The sequence below is a fragment of the Silurus aristotelis genome (assembly GCF_946808225.1).
Source record: "Silurus aristotelis genome assembly, chromosome: 16".
Taxonomy (NCBI): Eukaryota; Metazoa; Chordata; class Actinopteri; order Siluriformes; family Siluridae; genus Silurus; species Silurus aristotelis.
In genome coordinates, this window is record NC_139589.1 from 24507620 (window position 1) to 24524354 (window position 16735).

The 16735-nt window shown below is 42.0% G+C and overlaps 1 protein-coding gene across 1 annotated transcript in view; it reads right to left on the reverse strand.

Moving 5' to 3' along the window:
• The window catches only part of hcn1 (hyperpolarization activated cyclic nucleotide-gated potassium channel 1), a 77396-nt gene extending 60987 nt beyond the window's left edge, over positions 1-16409 (reverse strand). Inside the window, exons 1-2 of the mRNA XM_083565409.1 lie at positions 15649-16409; positions 2819-3242 (exon numbers count right to left, since the gene is read on the reverse strand). Coding sequence (XP_083421535.1) covers positions 2819-3242; positions 15649-16028 — 804 coding nt within the window. The 5' untranslated portion in view covers positions 16029-16409. The remainder of the gene's footprint in view (positions 1-2818; positions 3243-15648) is intronic.
• Between the last annotated feature and the right edge of the window lie 326 nt (positions 16410-16735).

The window sequence follows — 16735 nt, forward strand, 5'->3', positions numbered from 1 at the left end:
CTCACACTGACGTCTCCTTTATAATTTATTGCATCATAATATGTTCTTTTGTTTTTCAGGGACTGAATCCAAAATGGCCGCCTGAAAGCACATATATCATAAAAATCATCATATATCAGAGATACGCCTGAGAACAGAGCTGCTATCTAACAAACCGTTTTAACCCTGAGCTGTAAAAAATACACACACACACACACACACACACACACACACACACACACACTTGCACTTGCATTCAACTGCCATGGTTTGATCAGACAGTAAATCCAGAGAAGTGTTTTATTTATGGTGCTGCACTGTGTGTGTGTGTGTGTGTGTGTGTGTGTGTGTGTGTGTGTGTGTGTGTGTGTTGTGTGTGCTGAATTGAAGATAAGCCCCAATACTGCCAAGTCTTCCTGAGCTGCCAGACCCTGGCAACAGCAAAACACACAGAGAGCCTGGGAATACGTGTGCATGTAGCTTCCCAACCTGGGAATATATACGTACATACACACAACACACACACACACACACACACACACACACACACAGGCCACATAAACACCCATGCTTTCATATCGTTCTAACACACATCCGTTTCTTCCTATCCTGGGAATACACACACACACACACACACACACACACACACACACACACACACACACACACACACACACACACACACACATGCTCTTTGACAATAAAAATATCTCTGTATTTGGACAGAGTGGACGTGTTGTGATGTTTATTAATAATAACATTTAATTAGTCCTCAAATTATTCTTTTGTTATTATATATTTGTAATATAAAAATTAGGTATAAGAAATAAAGTGTTCAGAGTAACAAAGTGTTTGAAATGAAGAAGGGTTTAGAATAATGAAGTTTTAGGAATAATGAAGTGTTTCGGAGAAACAGAGTGTTCAGTGTAACGAAGTGTTCGTAATAACGAAGCATTCCGGATTAACAGAGTGTTCGAAGTAACGAAGTGTTCAGACTTACGGACTGTTTGGAATAATGAGAATAAAGTGATATTTTGATCCGTTCAGTTTTGCTCTGTAAACACCAATAACAGCTTGAACTCCTCAATGCTGGAAGTGACCTTGGTAGAAGATGATAATCCACGATTTGGTGTGAGACCTTACACCGTTATAATGCTCTCTGCTTCACCTCAGGACCTTCTTCACCTCCACATCGTGCACCAACATCCTGTAACACCTCACACCTACACCTGCATTATTACTCCGTTATATAAGGAAGTGCTGTTTCATAATCCACTGCTTTGTGTGGTGTGAATTGGTGCTATTTTTACACTCGCCTGTTGTACGGTAATATAAATAGAACATACAGTGTGTACTAAGGTGAAGATGCTGAGACACTGTTTTACACACCTCCACATCTCACCTGTCCGTCTTTACATCGCTGCTCTGAACCCGGATTAGCCTCAGACGGCCGACATTTGTTTGTGTTAGTCAAGAGAGAGAGAGAGAGAGAGAGAGAGAGAGAGAGAGAGAGAGAGAGAGAGAGAAATGTATCCTTGTTTCAATTAGGGCCAGTCACAAAGTGCTGACTTCACCCACCTCTGTTTGGGACGCTGCCAAAAAAACACAACTTGAACGGCTGGAGGCCAAACGTACTTTAGGGATGCTAAGCCACTTCACACACACACACACACACACACACACACACACACACACACACACACACACACACACACACACACACACACACACACACCTCTTTTGCAGTATTTACATCCACCAGTGTCTTTTTACAGATTTGAAGCTGCAACCAATCAGGAACACGCAAGATTTACTCTAAATTCTTCCTTTTTTTTTTTGCCTCTAATCAAAAAAATTTTAAGACAAAAATTCTGATTAAATAAAAATACATAAATATGCAAAATATTATTATATAATTATGCAGGCGAATTAATTTCTTTAACGTTTTTAGTTTTATTTATTATTTGTGATTTATTGAATAATTCTTTATTCCTTTCTTCTTTAATTAATAAAAAAATGCATGCTTTTTGAAATTCATAAAGACTTTGAATTTTCCTTTTTTAACCATTCTCTATTCTATCATTTTTATTTAAAAATGTTAAGACGATTTGAAAAAAAAAAAATAGCAAACAAATAAATAAATAAAACATAAAAAATAATATTAATATGTGGAAATTAATTGAAAGTGTAGCAAATTTAATTATTAATTCATTTACAATTTATTTTTCCATCAATTTTTTTTTTTGGGGTTCATTTGTGTTTTATTTGAAAGATTTATTTTTCTTTAAAGACCTAAGTCTTTTCTTTGTAAAAAAAAATGTTATATAAAATAAATAGAGACTAAAAAAAGAGAAAACAGAACCAGTGAATGAGTGAATAAGAGTGTTTACTTCACTGTGTCTAAGTGATCAGTTCTTCCTCCTCATCGCTCTGAGACGTGAATGTGAGGATTAGATCGATGAACATGTGTAACGTTCACAATAATAATCCGAGTTGCTGTTCTTTTAAATCTCTCTGATTTCTCCGGATTTTTTCTCCTGCTAATCCCTGATAAACATGCAGATGTCTACGCTGACGTCTGGGGTTCGAACAGATCATTCAGGTACAATCTGTAGATATAACTGCAAAACTGTTCAACAAAGTTCCTCGTTAAATTTACTGAAAATGGATAAACCGTTATTTAACCAGTCATGATAAATACATTTACACCACATGCTAACTATCTGACTAGCATGCAGGCAACTCGACTGTTGTTTTTGTTATTGTTATCGTTAGCCGATAACATTTCTGGTGTATTTTTTAAACGGAGCGTTTCTATTGTACAGAGCCAAAACCTTACCTCCTCCCATTGGTGGATGTATCTGATGAGACGTGAGAGGCGGAGCAGACGCAGCAGGCTGAGGATCTTGGTGAAGCGGACGATGCGCAGCGCCCGTGCCGTCTTGTACACCTCTGAGTCGAAGCCCTTCTCCACGATCAGAAAGATATAATCCACGGGAATGGAGGAGAGAAAATCCACCACAAACCAGCTCTTCAAGTAGTTCATCTTAATCACCTTGGGGTCCAAGATGATCTCTGAGCTCTCCTCATTAACGATTCCGGTGCGGAAGTTCATCACCAGGTCCACCAGGAAGATAGTGTCCGAGGCCACGTTGAACACCAGCCAAGTGGTTGTGGTCTGCTCTGAGAAGAACGTTATTCCCACGGGGATAATGATCAGGTTCCCCATCATCATGATGAGCATGATCAGGTCCCAGTAGAACCTGCCAGGGAAATGGAAATAGCAGCTGGTCAGAGATTCGCTCCGCACACACTCTCGCTACACATGCTAATCATGATTTCCTAGGTTTTTTAATGAAAAGAAACTCGGGAGAGTGAGAGTAATGAGAGTATGTTCTCAGCTTCTCGCACACTTCATAGTCTTTCTTCACGATGAAATTGAACCAGATGCTAAAGAGCTTGAGAAAGGCACGCGTTGAAGCTACACAGTTCCCAGGATTAGCACTGACAGCCAAGTATTACCACAAAAAACTTGGAGGGTGTGGCCTATTTGGGATTGTTTACTTTATTTTGTGTAGTTCAGAAGAAAAAAACTTAGAAGCTGGTAATAAGTCTAAAGATAACTATTTAAAAGCACCCATGTCACAGGCTAGGCCTCTTACTATCTTTATTCTCATAATTACATAATTAGTTATGGCAAACAAGCTAACTGTGCTAACTAGCTAGATGGCAGGACTTACTGTAACTAGCTAACTTTAATATACAAAATTCTACTCAATAAAAGAAATTCTAATTCTCACATTAATACTAATTCTTGCTTATTTCTTACTTGCCTATTTGCTATTATTTTATAGTAGACATAGTTACGGTCAGATATAACGTCAATACTGCGATGCTATCTGAATATTTATTTAAATTAGCATTCACATTAACTTTCATAAAAGCTATTAAAATGTTTTAATGCCACTTAAACCATCGTCTTCACAATGCATTAAAGTGTTAGAGACACACGTCCACTTCCTGGTTGAGTCATAACACTTCCAACTAACTGGAACTTCTTCCATCATCATTGTCCTGATTGTGAAAATGGGTTAAACTCTATTTTCTTACACTTAACTTCCCATTTTGATGCTCTTTATTGTGTTGCGAGACTTTGGGAATTTGCTCGATGTGTTCCTTTATTTTTAAACCACTGTGAAACAGAAAGTCCTGAGGAATTTTCCTCAGAGGAATTCATAAAGGTGCCAATAATTATGGAGAGCACAGTATAGAATAAAACCTATTAAAATGAAACTAATGCGTATTTGTAGTACAATTAATTAGCGATTAGCGAGTCGAGTTCCTCCTGTGCGTGACAGTTCTATAAAAGAATCTCTTCTTATCTGTCATCTCTCTCTCTCTGTCTCTCTCTGTCTCTCTCTGTCTCTCTCTCTCTCTCTCTCTCTCTCTCTCTCTCTCTCTCTCTCTATCCCCAAATCCCGACAGACAGACCGGAGCTGTAGATCAAAACACAAAATGTCCGACAGTCTCTATTTTCACCCGCAGCTCTTTTATTAACCTTCGGTTACACCTGGGAATCCCTGCATCATGGAAGAAATTCTGTCTGAAGGGTTTTAAAGGTTTATTATGTTCTATGTATACTGTATATGCCAAGTCACCGATCATAATGTCCTGAACACCTCCTAGCTATCTAGCACAACTAGCACAATTAGCACAACCAGCTCAACTAGCTAGCTATCAAGCTGTAACCACATTGTTACAAGATGATCCAAGCTGCAAAATCTTTACAATTTCTTCTCCAGTTCTTGTGCCTCAAGCCGTTTATCAAAATCCCCGTATTCACCATAGACGTTTCACCACACACAAAACTCCTCCGTGGAGCTCAGTGACGTTATTAGGGAATGTGGACAATCGCTGTCTCACTCTGGACGGAACTGGAACTGGATGTTACTATGGTTGCAGGTGTTTATAGAACGCTGATTCACTTAACAAACACAAACTACCTGTGTGTTCAACTCTCTGAACTCACACCTGAACTCCTTCCAGCCAATCACAATCCACTATTCACACCTAAACTCCTTCCAGCCAATCACAATCCACTATTCACACCTGACCTCCTTCCAGCCAATCACAATCCACTATCCACACCTGAACTCCTTCCAGCCAATCACAATCCACTATTCACACCATAAACTCTTTCCAGCCAATCACAATCCACTATTCACACCTGAACTCCTTCCAGCCAATCACAATCCACTATTCACACCTTAAACTCTTTCCAGCCAATCACAATCCACTATTCACACCTGAACTCCTTCCAGCCAATCACAATCCACTATTCACACCAGAACTCCTTTTAGCCAATCGCAATCCACTATTCACACCTGAACTCCTTTTAGCCAATCGCAATCCACTATTCACACCTGAACTCCTTTTAGCCAATCACAATCCACTATTCACACCTGAACTCCTTTTAGCCAATCACTATTCACACCTGACCTCCTTCCAGCCAATCACAATCCACTATTCACACCTGAACTCCTTTTAGCCAATCACTATTCACACCTGACCTCCTTCCAGCCAATCACAATCCACTATCCACACCTAAACTCCTTCCAGCCAATCACAATCCACTATTCACACCTGAACTCCTTCCAGCCAATCACAAATCACTATTCACACCTGAACTCCTTCCAGCCAATCACAATCCACTATTCACACCTGACCTCCTTCCAGCCAATCACAATCCACTATTCACACCTGAACTCCTTCCAGCCAATCACAATCAAACAGCACAGTATAAAAGAATGAGCATGTATAGTCATTAAAATTGTAGTTACAAGAGATAAATAAACCAATTTTACACACACACACACACACACACACACACACACACACACACACACACACACACACACACACTTGAATAAACTATATATACATTTTGTTGTGCCATACAGGAAGTGGAAAAAGGAGAATGAAACATGATTCCAGGTTTGCAGTTCAAGCAAACATACACAGTATAAACAAGGATAAACACACACACACACACACACACACACACACACACACACACACACACACACACACACACACACACACACGCACATACACACACGCACATACACACACTCAGCAGTCAGCTAGACCTTACATATACATGAACTCATAAATCACACACACAGATTCAAATGTGTATTGATTTTTTAACCTCCTTCATACACACACAAACACTCACACCCACACACACGCTTGATAGCTATGCTAATGTGTCAGGCTAAAGCTAGTCGGCGCAGGGAAATGTCCCAGTCACTGATAAGAGCGTTCATCTTTACAAAAATAGATGCTTTCAGGAACGGTATCTGCTGAGAACCCCGGCAGTGCCTCCGTAACAGATCCGCTCTGAGAAACACAAGCGTCTCGGCCTCGCTTTATAAATATCTCCAGATCATGTTTCTGATCATTGTGCGTCCTTCGCACTAAACCGGGCATCCTGGTTCTCACTCATATCCACCTCAGGTACTTTTCTGCATGTTGGAGGTGTGGTGAAGCAGCAGAGTTCCGCTCGGGTTACGTGTCGGTCTCGCTGAAGCGTGTAAAAAACATGCGCTCGACTGTAACCGAGCTCCAGAAACTCAAACCCTAATTGACAGCCGGTACTTTTCATGACGTCGGCCATGTTTAAGGCTTTCGGTCTGATCGAAGAAGTCAGGAGAGCAGCGAAGGTCACAGGGAGGTGGGAGGGGACAGACGTCTCTTTTCTCTCATCATCTCTGTCGTGTCTTCATGTTTAACATGTGAAACACAGCAACCGGGTTCTAGTTAAGGTTCATCCTTATTGCCAGATCATTTAATAAGAGACTTATTTAGCATGAGGTTAGAAGAAGGTGAATGGAGGAGGAAAAGGAGTGAAAACCTTTAAAGAAAACTGAACGTTACAGTGAGAAAAGCGCTGACACTTAAGACTCCTTTTTATAAATATGAATTAAACGTCTCTTTATTGCGAAATTCTTACAGTTAAAAGCTGCAATTATAGAGAATCAAATCAACACCTTCGAACCAATCACAGTGCAGAACTCGGAGGCGCCGTGCGATTACTGTTTTACACAGGGAACAAGGCAGAGAGATTTTTGGTGCATTAGCATTAATTGTGTGTGCATGTGATTGTCCTGATGGTGCGTTCGCTGCTCCTCAACGTCACCCCGTGTTGCTGAATTCAGGCCAGCGCTCTGCACTGCAGGTGGAAAAACAGAGCGAGACTAATTACAGAGCACCAGAGGGCATCGTTTCGGAAAAAGTGAGACGCATTCGACAAGGACCTTCATCAGACTTTAGGACATGTCTTTGAACCAGGGTTTAGAGAATAAACGAGAGAGAGAGAGAGAGAGAGAGAGAGAGAGAGAGAGAGAGAGAGAGAGAGAGAGAGAGAGAGAGAGAGAGAAAGAAAGAATGAGGGAACGAACAAGACCAAAAAGCATCAATAATGCAAGGAGAAGTTGCAGCCCTCTAAAAATAGACGTTAAACTCGGTTTAGAAATCGAATGTTGTTTGACGCTGAGAATGAAAAGGGGGAAGAGAAGGAATAGATCCAAGAGGAGAAAAAAAAGGAGATACAGGAAAAGGAAGGGAAGGATAATATATAGAGGAAGAAGGGGAGAAAGATTGAAGAGAAGATGAAAGAAATGGATGAGGAGAAAAAAAAAGAAGGGCGAGGAGGACCAAGAAGAGTAGGAGATTAAGGAACAGGTTGAGAAGAATGAGGAGAAGGAAGAGAAAGAAGAGGAAATAAAGGATGAGAAAGAGGAAGAAGAAAAGGAGAAGATGGAAGACGAGGAAAAAAGAGCATTTTGAATACAAATTCTGCGTTTATTTTTTCTTCGTAAACAGCGTCATTTATTCATACGCTTGAGATTGGATCCGAAATCGATTTCTTGCGAAAAATAATCGACAAAAATCTCCAACAGGTTTTAGATTCTCACAAAGCTAAAAAAGTTTCCATCAGGCATCATATTTATAATTCACACAGTCCGTCTCGTTATTTATAAAACATACTTCATAAGAAGTGTGAGAACATACCATGATTTTATATATAGGCTTCTATATTAAAACACAAAAATGTACAATATCCTTAAATATAGCAGATTAACAAACATCTAAAATAATCCACAGTGCTAACAAAGCTAACGAGTAAAATCTGATCCTGTTTTATATTTACAGTATATAAGAGACCGCTGAACAACATCACGACCGACAGACAGACTGAAAGAAAGACAGGCAGATTGAGAGACAGACAGAGGAACAGTCAGGCAGACAGACAGACTTACAAACAGGCAGGCAGAGACACTGGTAGACAAACAGAGAGACAGACAGTTAAACAGAAAGACAGACAGGTGAACAGAGAAACAGGCTGAGACACAGACAGGAAGACAGACAGGTGAATAGAGAGACAAGCAGAAAGACAGACAGGTGAACAGAGAGACAGGCAGAGAGAAGACGGGTAAACACAGAGAGACAGACAGGAAGACAGACAGGTGAACAAAGAGACAGGCAGAGAGACAGATAGGTTAATAGAGAGACAGACAGAGAGACAGGCAGGTGAACATAGAGACAGGCAGAGAGACAAACAGAGAGACAGACAGCTGAATAGAGAGACAGACAGGCAGAGAGACAGGCAGAGAGACAGACAGGTAAACACAGAGAGACAGACAGGGAGACAGGCAGGTGAACATGGAGACAGACAGGTAAACACAGAGAGACAGACAGGGAGACAGGTAGGTGAACAGAGAGACAGGCAGAGAGACATATAGGTGAATAGAGAGACAGACAGAGACACAGACAGGTGAACACAGAGACAGGCATAGAGACAGACAGCTGAATAGAGAGACAGACAGGCAGAGAGACAGGCAGAGAGAGAGACAGGTGAACAGCGAGACAGACAGACAGACAGACAGACAGACAGACAGACAGACAGACAGACAGACAGGCATAAATATGACAGAATTTTAAACAAGACAGATTTTCTGCAGATGATGAATAATGGATTTTATGAAGCGTTCATTAATCTTTAATCCTGCTGTGTATTAAGTGCGATAGCGGGAGATCACGTTTCGGTCGCTGTTTTAAACCCTTTCAGGAAGGACACGTGCTCTGTGCCGTCATTACTCCTCATTTACTAGCTGCTCTTTTCTGTCCTCTATTCACACGGCCCCTCAGCGATAAACGGTCTGCTCACACGAAGGAACGATTAGATTCGTTTTCTAGACCAGCAGCCATGACGGTGTTTCCCAGGTTTATATTAAAACTGCATTACCATTTCTATAGCAACAGCTCGTTTCTAGGGTCTTGTACAACATTTTTATGGAACAGTTTAGGTTATGACTCATAGAAGGAGTCTCCAGTTTCGGTGAAGAACTAACTTTCCCACCATTGTCTTATTTTTATGGGTTCTCGTTTGAAGGTTATCACAACATCATACAAAAGTAACTGTAAATAGATCAAAAGAATGTGATGACTTTGTTTCACGAACAATACGCTGCATATAAGTACACTTTCGTTCAAAGCTGCTGACGAAGCAGTAGCGATACACAGGGGAGCAATGACGCGGCATAAAAACGTAGTTATCAGAGGAGCTTTGTGGTGTCCAAGCGGCATACAGGGCATAACAATCTCACAGATTTAATGGAAAACCTTCTGGAACTGCATGCTTTAAAACCAGGCTCTGACCAAAGAACTTTGGTAGTGTTATGTATGGGAGATGCCACCACAGTATCTCCCAGGTGCTCCAGGTTCTCTGCGTCACGTCATCACCATACGTTACTGACAGCACTTGACTTTTCCAGCCAGATGTAGTTCTTCACCAAACTTTTACCACAAAATTGGAGGCACACAAATCTATAGGATGTGCATGAAATGTTCCCTTCACTGAACTAAAAGATCCAAACCTGTTTCAGCAGGACAATGCTCCTGTGAAAGTACCAAAGACCTACTTTACATGAGTCGAAGTGGAAGATCTCCTGCTATACACTCTATTGATGTATGTGAACGCTGACTGCACCCCAGGCCTCCTCACCTCACATATCTCAGTACCTGACCACAGATATCCAATAATATCCACAAAATCTAGTGGAACATTTTCCCAGAAGATTGGATCTTATTATAACAGCAAATAGAGATCAAATAGAAGCACATACCAATCTCATGCTCACAAATAAAGTTCTTATTAAAGCGGTTATAGCAGTGTTTTCTGATCACTATGCAGGTCATCTGGTGTTCTAAAGTTCTGTAGTATCTTAACCAACTTCTCCTGGCGATGTAATAATATAATGCTAATTAAGCCTGAACACACTATGAGCTCTGATGGCGGTTTTGTATAGCGTCATGAGAGCAGCGCGTTGGCTAGCGGTGTCGTCGATGACAGCATCGTTAGCTTCCACACGCTCCGTCGGTCTTTTGTCATCGTGCTCGTTTGTAGGTCTGATGGATCAGTGTGTTGAAAGCATGAGGGAAACAGAGTCACCTGAGATGGAACAATGTGACGGTATCACAAACCCTTGACTCATTCGTTTAAACACATGGTGCTTTAAATAAACACCATGATGCTGCAGTGTTACGGTGGAGAATTCTGAAGAACGTAGAAGAAACTTCTTCAAATATAATATCCACTATATGGCTGAAGGTTTATTTTTTCACTACATTTATTCACTATTTGCTGTTACATAAGGTCGTATCAGAAAGTTTTGAGACTAATGGTGTAACCGGTGCTGTTCAGACCACGTGTGTTTCCACGTCTGCAATTTCAAACGTGAAATTCCGCATGAAACTGGGTGAATCTGAGACAGAGATGTTCGACGTGAAGTTTGACACGCGGCGGCGCTGCAACAAGTCATTCAAGGCACGTGCGATTCAAGAGCAGAAGAACATCGCCGGAAATCGATGAGAGATCAGGAAAACCTTTGACCCGCTCAAACCCCCCAAAAGTGTGAAAATGACCCTTTGGCATCTGGTGCATGATGAATGTCGGAAAACAATCCACATGATCTCACTTCCGCACCCACGTTTCTCACCAGGTTCAGCTCCTGCAGATCTTCCTGAAGATGAAGATCAAGCTCAAAGGTCGCCATCTTGACATCGTTGTGGAGATCTGGAGCGAATCGCAGAAGGTGCTCGACGCCCTTAGGAAAGAAGATTTCTTGAACAGGTTCCAGAAGAACTCTAGGAGCGCTGTATTGCTGTATAAGGGGATTATTTTAAAAGTGATAGTGTGGAAATGTCGATAAATAATGTCCAAATCCAAATCCAAAACTTTTTGATACCACCTCTTAATCAGCTCCACTCTTTTGGGAAGATGTTCCACAAAATTTTGTGAAGATATTTTGGAGATTCTTTCAGCTCCAAGGGTGTTAGTAGGTACTAATGTAGATGAGGTAGGGAGGTTTTGGGAGCATTCAGCATTCACATTCATCCCAAAACAGTGTTTAATAGGGTTGGAGCTCTATAGCAAAATATCTTCCACATGTTCCAACCCATGCAAAGCAGATCTTCATGGAGCTGGCTTTGTGCACAGGAGCATTGGCACAGGTTTGAATCTCCGAGTTCAAGTGAAAGGAAAATTCCAAAGGCATCTGATACAATTGTGTTTCTGCAACTTTGTGGTACCAGTTTGTTGAAGATACAGTGTAAGATGGTGATACGGTATGGTACCGTAATGTCCATCGTATTCTGAACGCCTCTGAATTATTATGTGTGTGTCCATACAACAGAAATAACGAGCTGACAGACAAATGAAGTGTCGCTAAGCGGGATTGTGATATGTATTTCATCGGAAGGTTGTGTTACATCACGGTGTTATCATCATCATCATCGTTAAGCTCATCCTGTCTCGGGTTATATGACTAATCCAAACTCACCTTGTCTCAGAGGGCTTGACACTGAACTACTGAACGACTGCGCATGAGCACACGAAGCTACAGCTGACAGTACGGCTTTAAACTTAACAACTTTACAACATCTAGTGGCAAAATGCCTCAGAGAAAACCACGTCCTGGTCCACATCGTGACCATCGTGAAGAAACAAACACTAACACTCATAACACACTTAATTTCAACATCATACGTGTTAATTCTGCAGCATTGAATTTAACATTTCATTGCATCGAACACTAAATGCAAAATGAACACTCCAGCTCATCAAACACCTTTGCAAGTGTTTATTTTACACCGTTTAACTAAACACTTCAATACATCAAACACGTATTTAATGCACAATTTTTAATTCTACAAAATTAAACTCAACACTTTAACTCATCAAACATCAATTCAACACTTCAGTGTTTATTCCACCCTAGCACTACACTTTCGTGCCTCAACACTATTAAATTCAACACTTCAAATCATTAAACACTGGTGTAACACAGAAATGATACTTCTACACTATTAAACTCAACACATTTTTTCCATCAAACACCATAATACACATAAGTGTTAATTCTACACTTGCACTAAACTTCTGTGCAAACGACTTAACATTAAACTCAACACTTAAAATCATTTAACACTGAGGCAACACCAAAGTGTTTATTCTACACCATTAAATTAAACATTTCAGCTCATTAAACACTGATTCGACTTTAGTTTCAAAGAATAAACACAGATCCTGAACTCATGATCCTACATCGAGATTTAAAAAAAAAACACTGATATAAAAATGAAGTGTTAATTCTACACAAAGTTCAACACACTAAACAGCGAATCTAAACTTAACACTCTTCAGCTCATGTGTTTGTTCAGTACCGCAGACTTTCAACACTAATGTAAAAAAAAAAACACTGCATGTGTTAATGTGTAGGAAGTTATTTAACACTGAGGTGGAAATTCACTCAATACTGCAGCTCGAACTGATTTAACACCATTCTATACTGGACCACTGGGAAAAAAACACTGGAATTCCAACGATTAAACACCACTAATGCAGTGTAACTGAAACGGCACAGTTCTACGCCAACTATTAGCATATTCATTCATTACGAACTCTGTGTGTTAATTCACTACAGTAACCCGACGCTTGTAGTAATTCAACACCAAGTTACCTCAACACTGTCAGCACTAACTGTACACTCGGCACTGCTGGTGTACCTCCGGCCTTCAGGTGTTCTGATTTACATACTGTATGCATCAGTGGAGGCCGTCAAGGTCAGCAAGACCTTCTCTACTGGCGTAAACTCTGTCAGATTCACTTTCGTCTTTCGGTTGAATAGATGTTTATTCCATGTTTGTATTAAATTATTCCCAATAGCTGATTGTTTTCATTGAATAGAGTTATATCATTTTTATCTAATCAGATTTCAGCAATTATGTTTTCCAGGGTCATCAAAAACTGCCTTGAGGCCTTCAGAATCAACAGCATCTGTAGCTTCAAATACATGACAATGAAGCGGTTGTTTTAACCAATCAGATTGCAAGTTGGCTACTCCTGCATTTTCACGTCCTTTGATTGGATGGTCTGAGAGCTTCACTAGTCACAACTCGCAACCGGCATCTGTAGCAAACTGCACAAGCTCAAATCTATTTATGTGGATTTAATCGCTTTTTTTTATTCCACGACTAAAATAGGAGAAGAAATTAATTTGGTCTCAGTTACACTTACAAGGAAATTTACAAGACGGACTTTTCAAGAAAAGCTGGACATGATGAGAAAAGGTCACCGAAACAGATGTTCCGCTTTTTCATGAACCGTTTATACTTTTGCGTTTTCTTTCCTGTTGCACAAAACCACACAATTTACCTTCATTTCAAATCCACAGGAAAACCGTAAAGCACAGAAGAAATGCAGGGAAAAACCCGGGGTGGTTTGATGAGGTTCAGTTCGATGCTTCTGCTAGATGATGATGTATGCAGGTGGTGCAGTTGTGGCTCAGGTGAAAGGAGACATTCAGTCTCACTGGATGAGATTCCTGTCTGTGATGCAGTGCTTTGTTCTACTGCGCTTCTCTCTAATATTGATGGTTTCTATAGACGTGGCATCATACTGAAGGTCTGGGGTGAGACACATGGCCTGACACTGGTATGCATTTAGTTAAACACTGAAGCCATTCTAATGATTTTCCACAACCCTTTCATAAATAGTGCCAACCCCCCTACACACACACACACACACACACACACACACACACACACACACACACACACACACACACACACACACACACAAATCACCTGGCTTAGCGGGATTAGCGTTAACTACTTGAGGCTCAGTACAGTGGAACGCATCAGTGTTACCCTCGAACTGGGGGCAGTTCCTGAATCTACACCTACAGTGTGAATTAAAAGTACACCGTGTCCCTGTTACCCGCATATATTAGTGTCAGGCTACGCATCTGTTACCTAGCAACCATACCGTAACGCAAATTCTTTCTCAAATTCTTTTTTTACCATTTCTACAGACTTGCAAAGATTCGGAAATCCTAGCTCAGACATCTTTACATTTTACCTCTATAATTACGCTCATGTGACTTGTACTGTAGGTTGTTTTGTGGGCGTGGCTTTCTTTGTATGTAGCTCAGTAGTAACTGTATACAGAGCATCCGGATTACGTTAGACTCTTGAATTTAGTTCTTAGATCAGATTAGCTAAATAGATGCAAAAATTGTACTACACACACTCGCAGCTCTGCTACTGCTATCTGCTCCCTTCTACGGATTATTTTATTTACTCATAACATTATTTTGTGTGTGAAACAGTAAAACGATTACAGACTGCAGGAAGGAATTACAGCTGGGAGTAAAGAATCGCAGGAACGTCAGACCGAGTGAGGAATCCGTCAGATCTGTCACATCTTTAAGGCGTACAGAATTGAGAACATGGGAAAAAATGTTGATTGAATGAAAATGGTCGTCTGTAACCTGGGGGTTGCTAAGATTGTGTGTGTGTGTGTGTGTGTGTGTGTGTGTGTGTGTGTGTGTGTGTGTGTGTGTGTGTGTGTGAGATATGACTGTGTGCATATGACCCTCAGCACTGCAGGTCTGCATTGAAGGTGTTAATCCAACATTAATTTAACTTGGGGGTATGTGGAGGGGTGGGGGGTATGTGTGGGGGTAATTGCACACTCTGCCGTGGTGCTAGTGTAGCACCACGGCACCATGCCTCTCACCATGCCTCCCTCTCCCTCTCTCTTGTTGGTTTGGTTTTGGTTGGTTTGGGTCACTGCAGAATAAAAGATGAGCTGGGCTCGTGCTTTTTTGTCCAATGCATACACAACACACACACACACACACACACACACACACACACACACACACACACACACACACACACACACTTCACCTGCTCACGGTCTCGTTCGCTCTCGCGCGAGGGCGCGCGCACACCGAGTTCACCTTCAAGGCAAGGGCATCTCTGACTCTGAACCGGGCGCGCGCGCCGCGCGGATGATGCGCAAAGAGGAGCGTTCGAGGGCGTGCGCGCGCAAGCTCGAGCGAGCGAGTGTTTACGACCGTGTGCACGCGTGTGTGTGCGTGCGTGCGTGCGTGTGTGTTGTTGACACACCATGGATGCTCATGTATGCGCGTGCCTGCGCGAGGGTAATCAAGGCAAAGGTGACTTTGTTGAGCGAGCGCGCGCGTTCGCCTGCGCCCCAGCGCGCGACTCCCCCAGCATCCACCTTGACGTTCTCACCTGAAGTCGCTGTATGGGTGAATGATCCAATATCCGGCAGTCTGCACGCGCTCCTGCTCCTTCTCCACGGCCTTCTGGCTGCCGAACATGCGCAGGGAGAACTTGTTCACTCCGGGCTGCAGCATCGCGCCGATCTGCCGCTGCATGAAACCGTGCTGCTGGCGGCTCTCGTTCTCGTCGCACAGCCCCACCGCAGCCTCCTCCCGGTCCCGGTCCGTCCGCGTGCCCGCGCTCAACGAGTTACCGTGCTCTTTGGACGCACTGGGACTCACACCACCTCCTCCCCCTCCACCTCCTCCACCGCTTTTCTTTGAGTCTCGCCTCTGCACTGAATTCCCCGCGTCCCCTCTCTCATCCCTCGAGCTCGTCTTGTCCTCCATGACGGCTTGGACCTGGTGTGTGATGATCACTTTCTTCTCTTTGTTTTTTCTTCTTCTTCTTCTTCTTCTTCTTCTTCTTCTTCTTCTTCTTCTTCTTTCTATTCTTCTTCTTCTTTTTTTCCTCTTCTTCTTCCTTTGGTCACGCACAGGAGGAGCGCGCGCGGTGAGGAGCCCCGCCGGAAGCTCCCTCTCGGCTCATTTGATGTGCCTCAGCTCGCGCGCGGCTCCTTTTGCCGATCGGGGCAGCACGCGCACTGACACACCGCGCTGCTGCTGAAACCGGGCAGAGGAACACACACACACACACACACACACACACACACACACACACACACACACACACACACACACACACACTCTCTCTCTCTCTCTCGCTCTCTCGCTCTCTTTTTCTATGTGGCGCCCTCTAACGGAAATCACGTCATTATTTTATTCCATTTCACTTGCAACATCAAATAAACTAAAGCGAACGAAACAGACAGACAGACAGACAGACAGACAGACAGACAGACAGACAGACAGACAGACAGACAGACAGACAGACAGACAGATAGATAGATAGATAGATAGATAGATAGATAGATAGATAGATAGATATACTACACACCAATAAGTAACATTTATAAACAAACGAATAAACTAAAGATCAAACGAATTTAAAATGATGTCCAAATAATAAATAATAAACAAATTAATTAATTAATGCA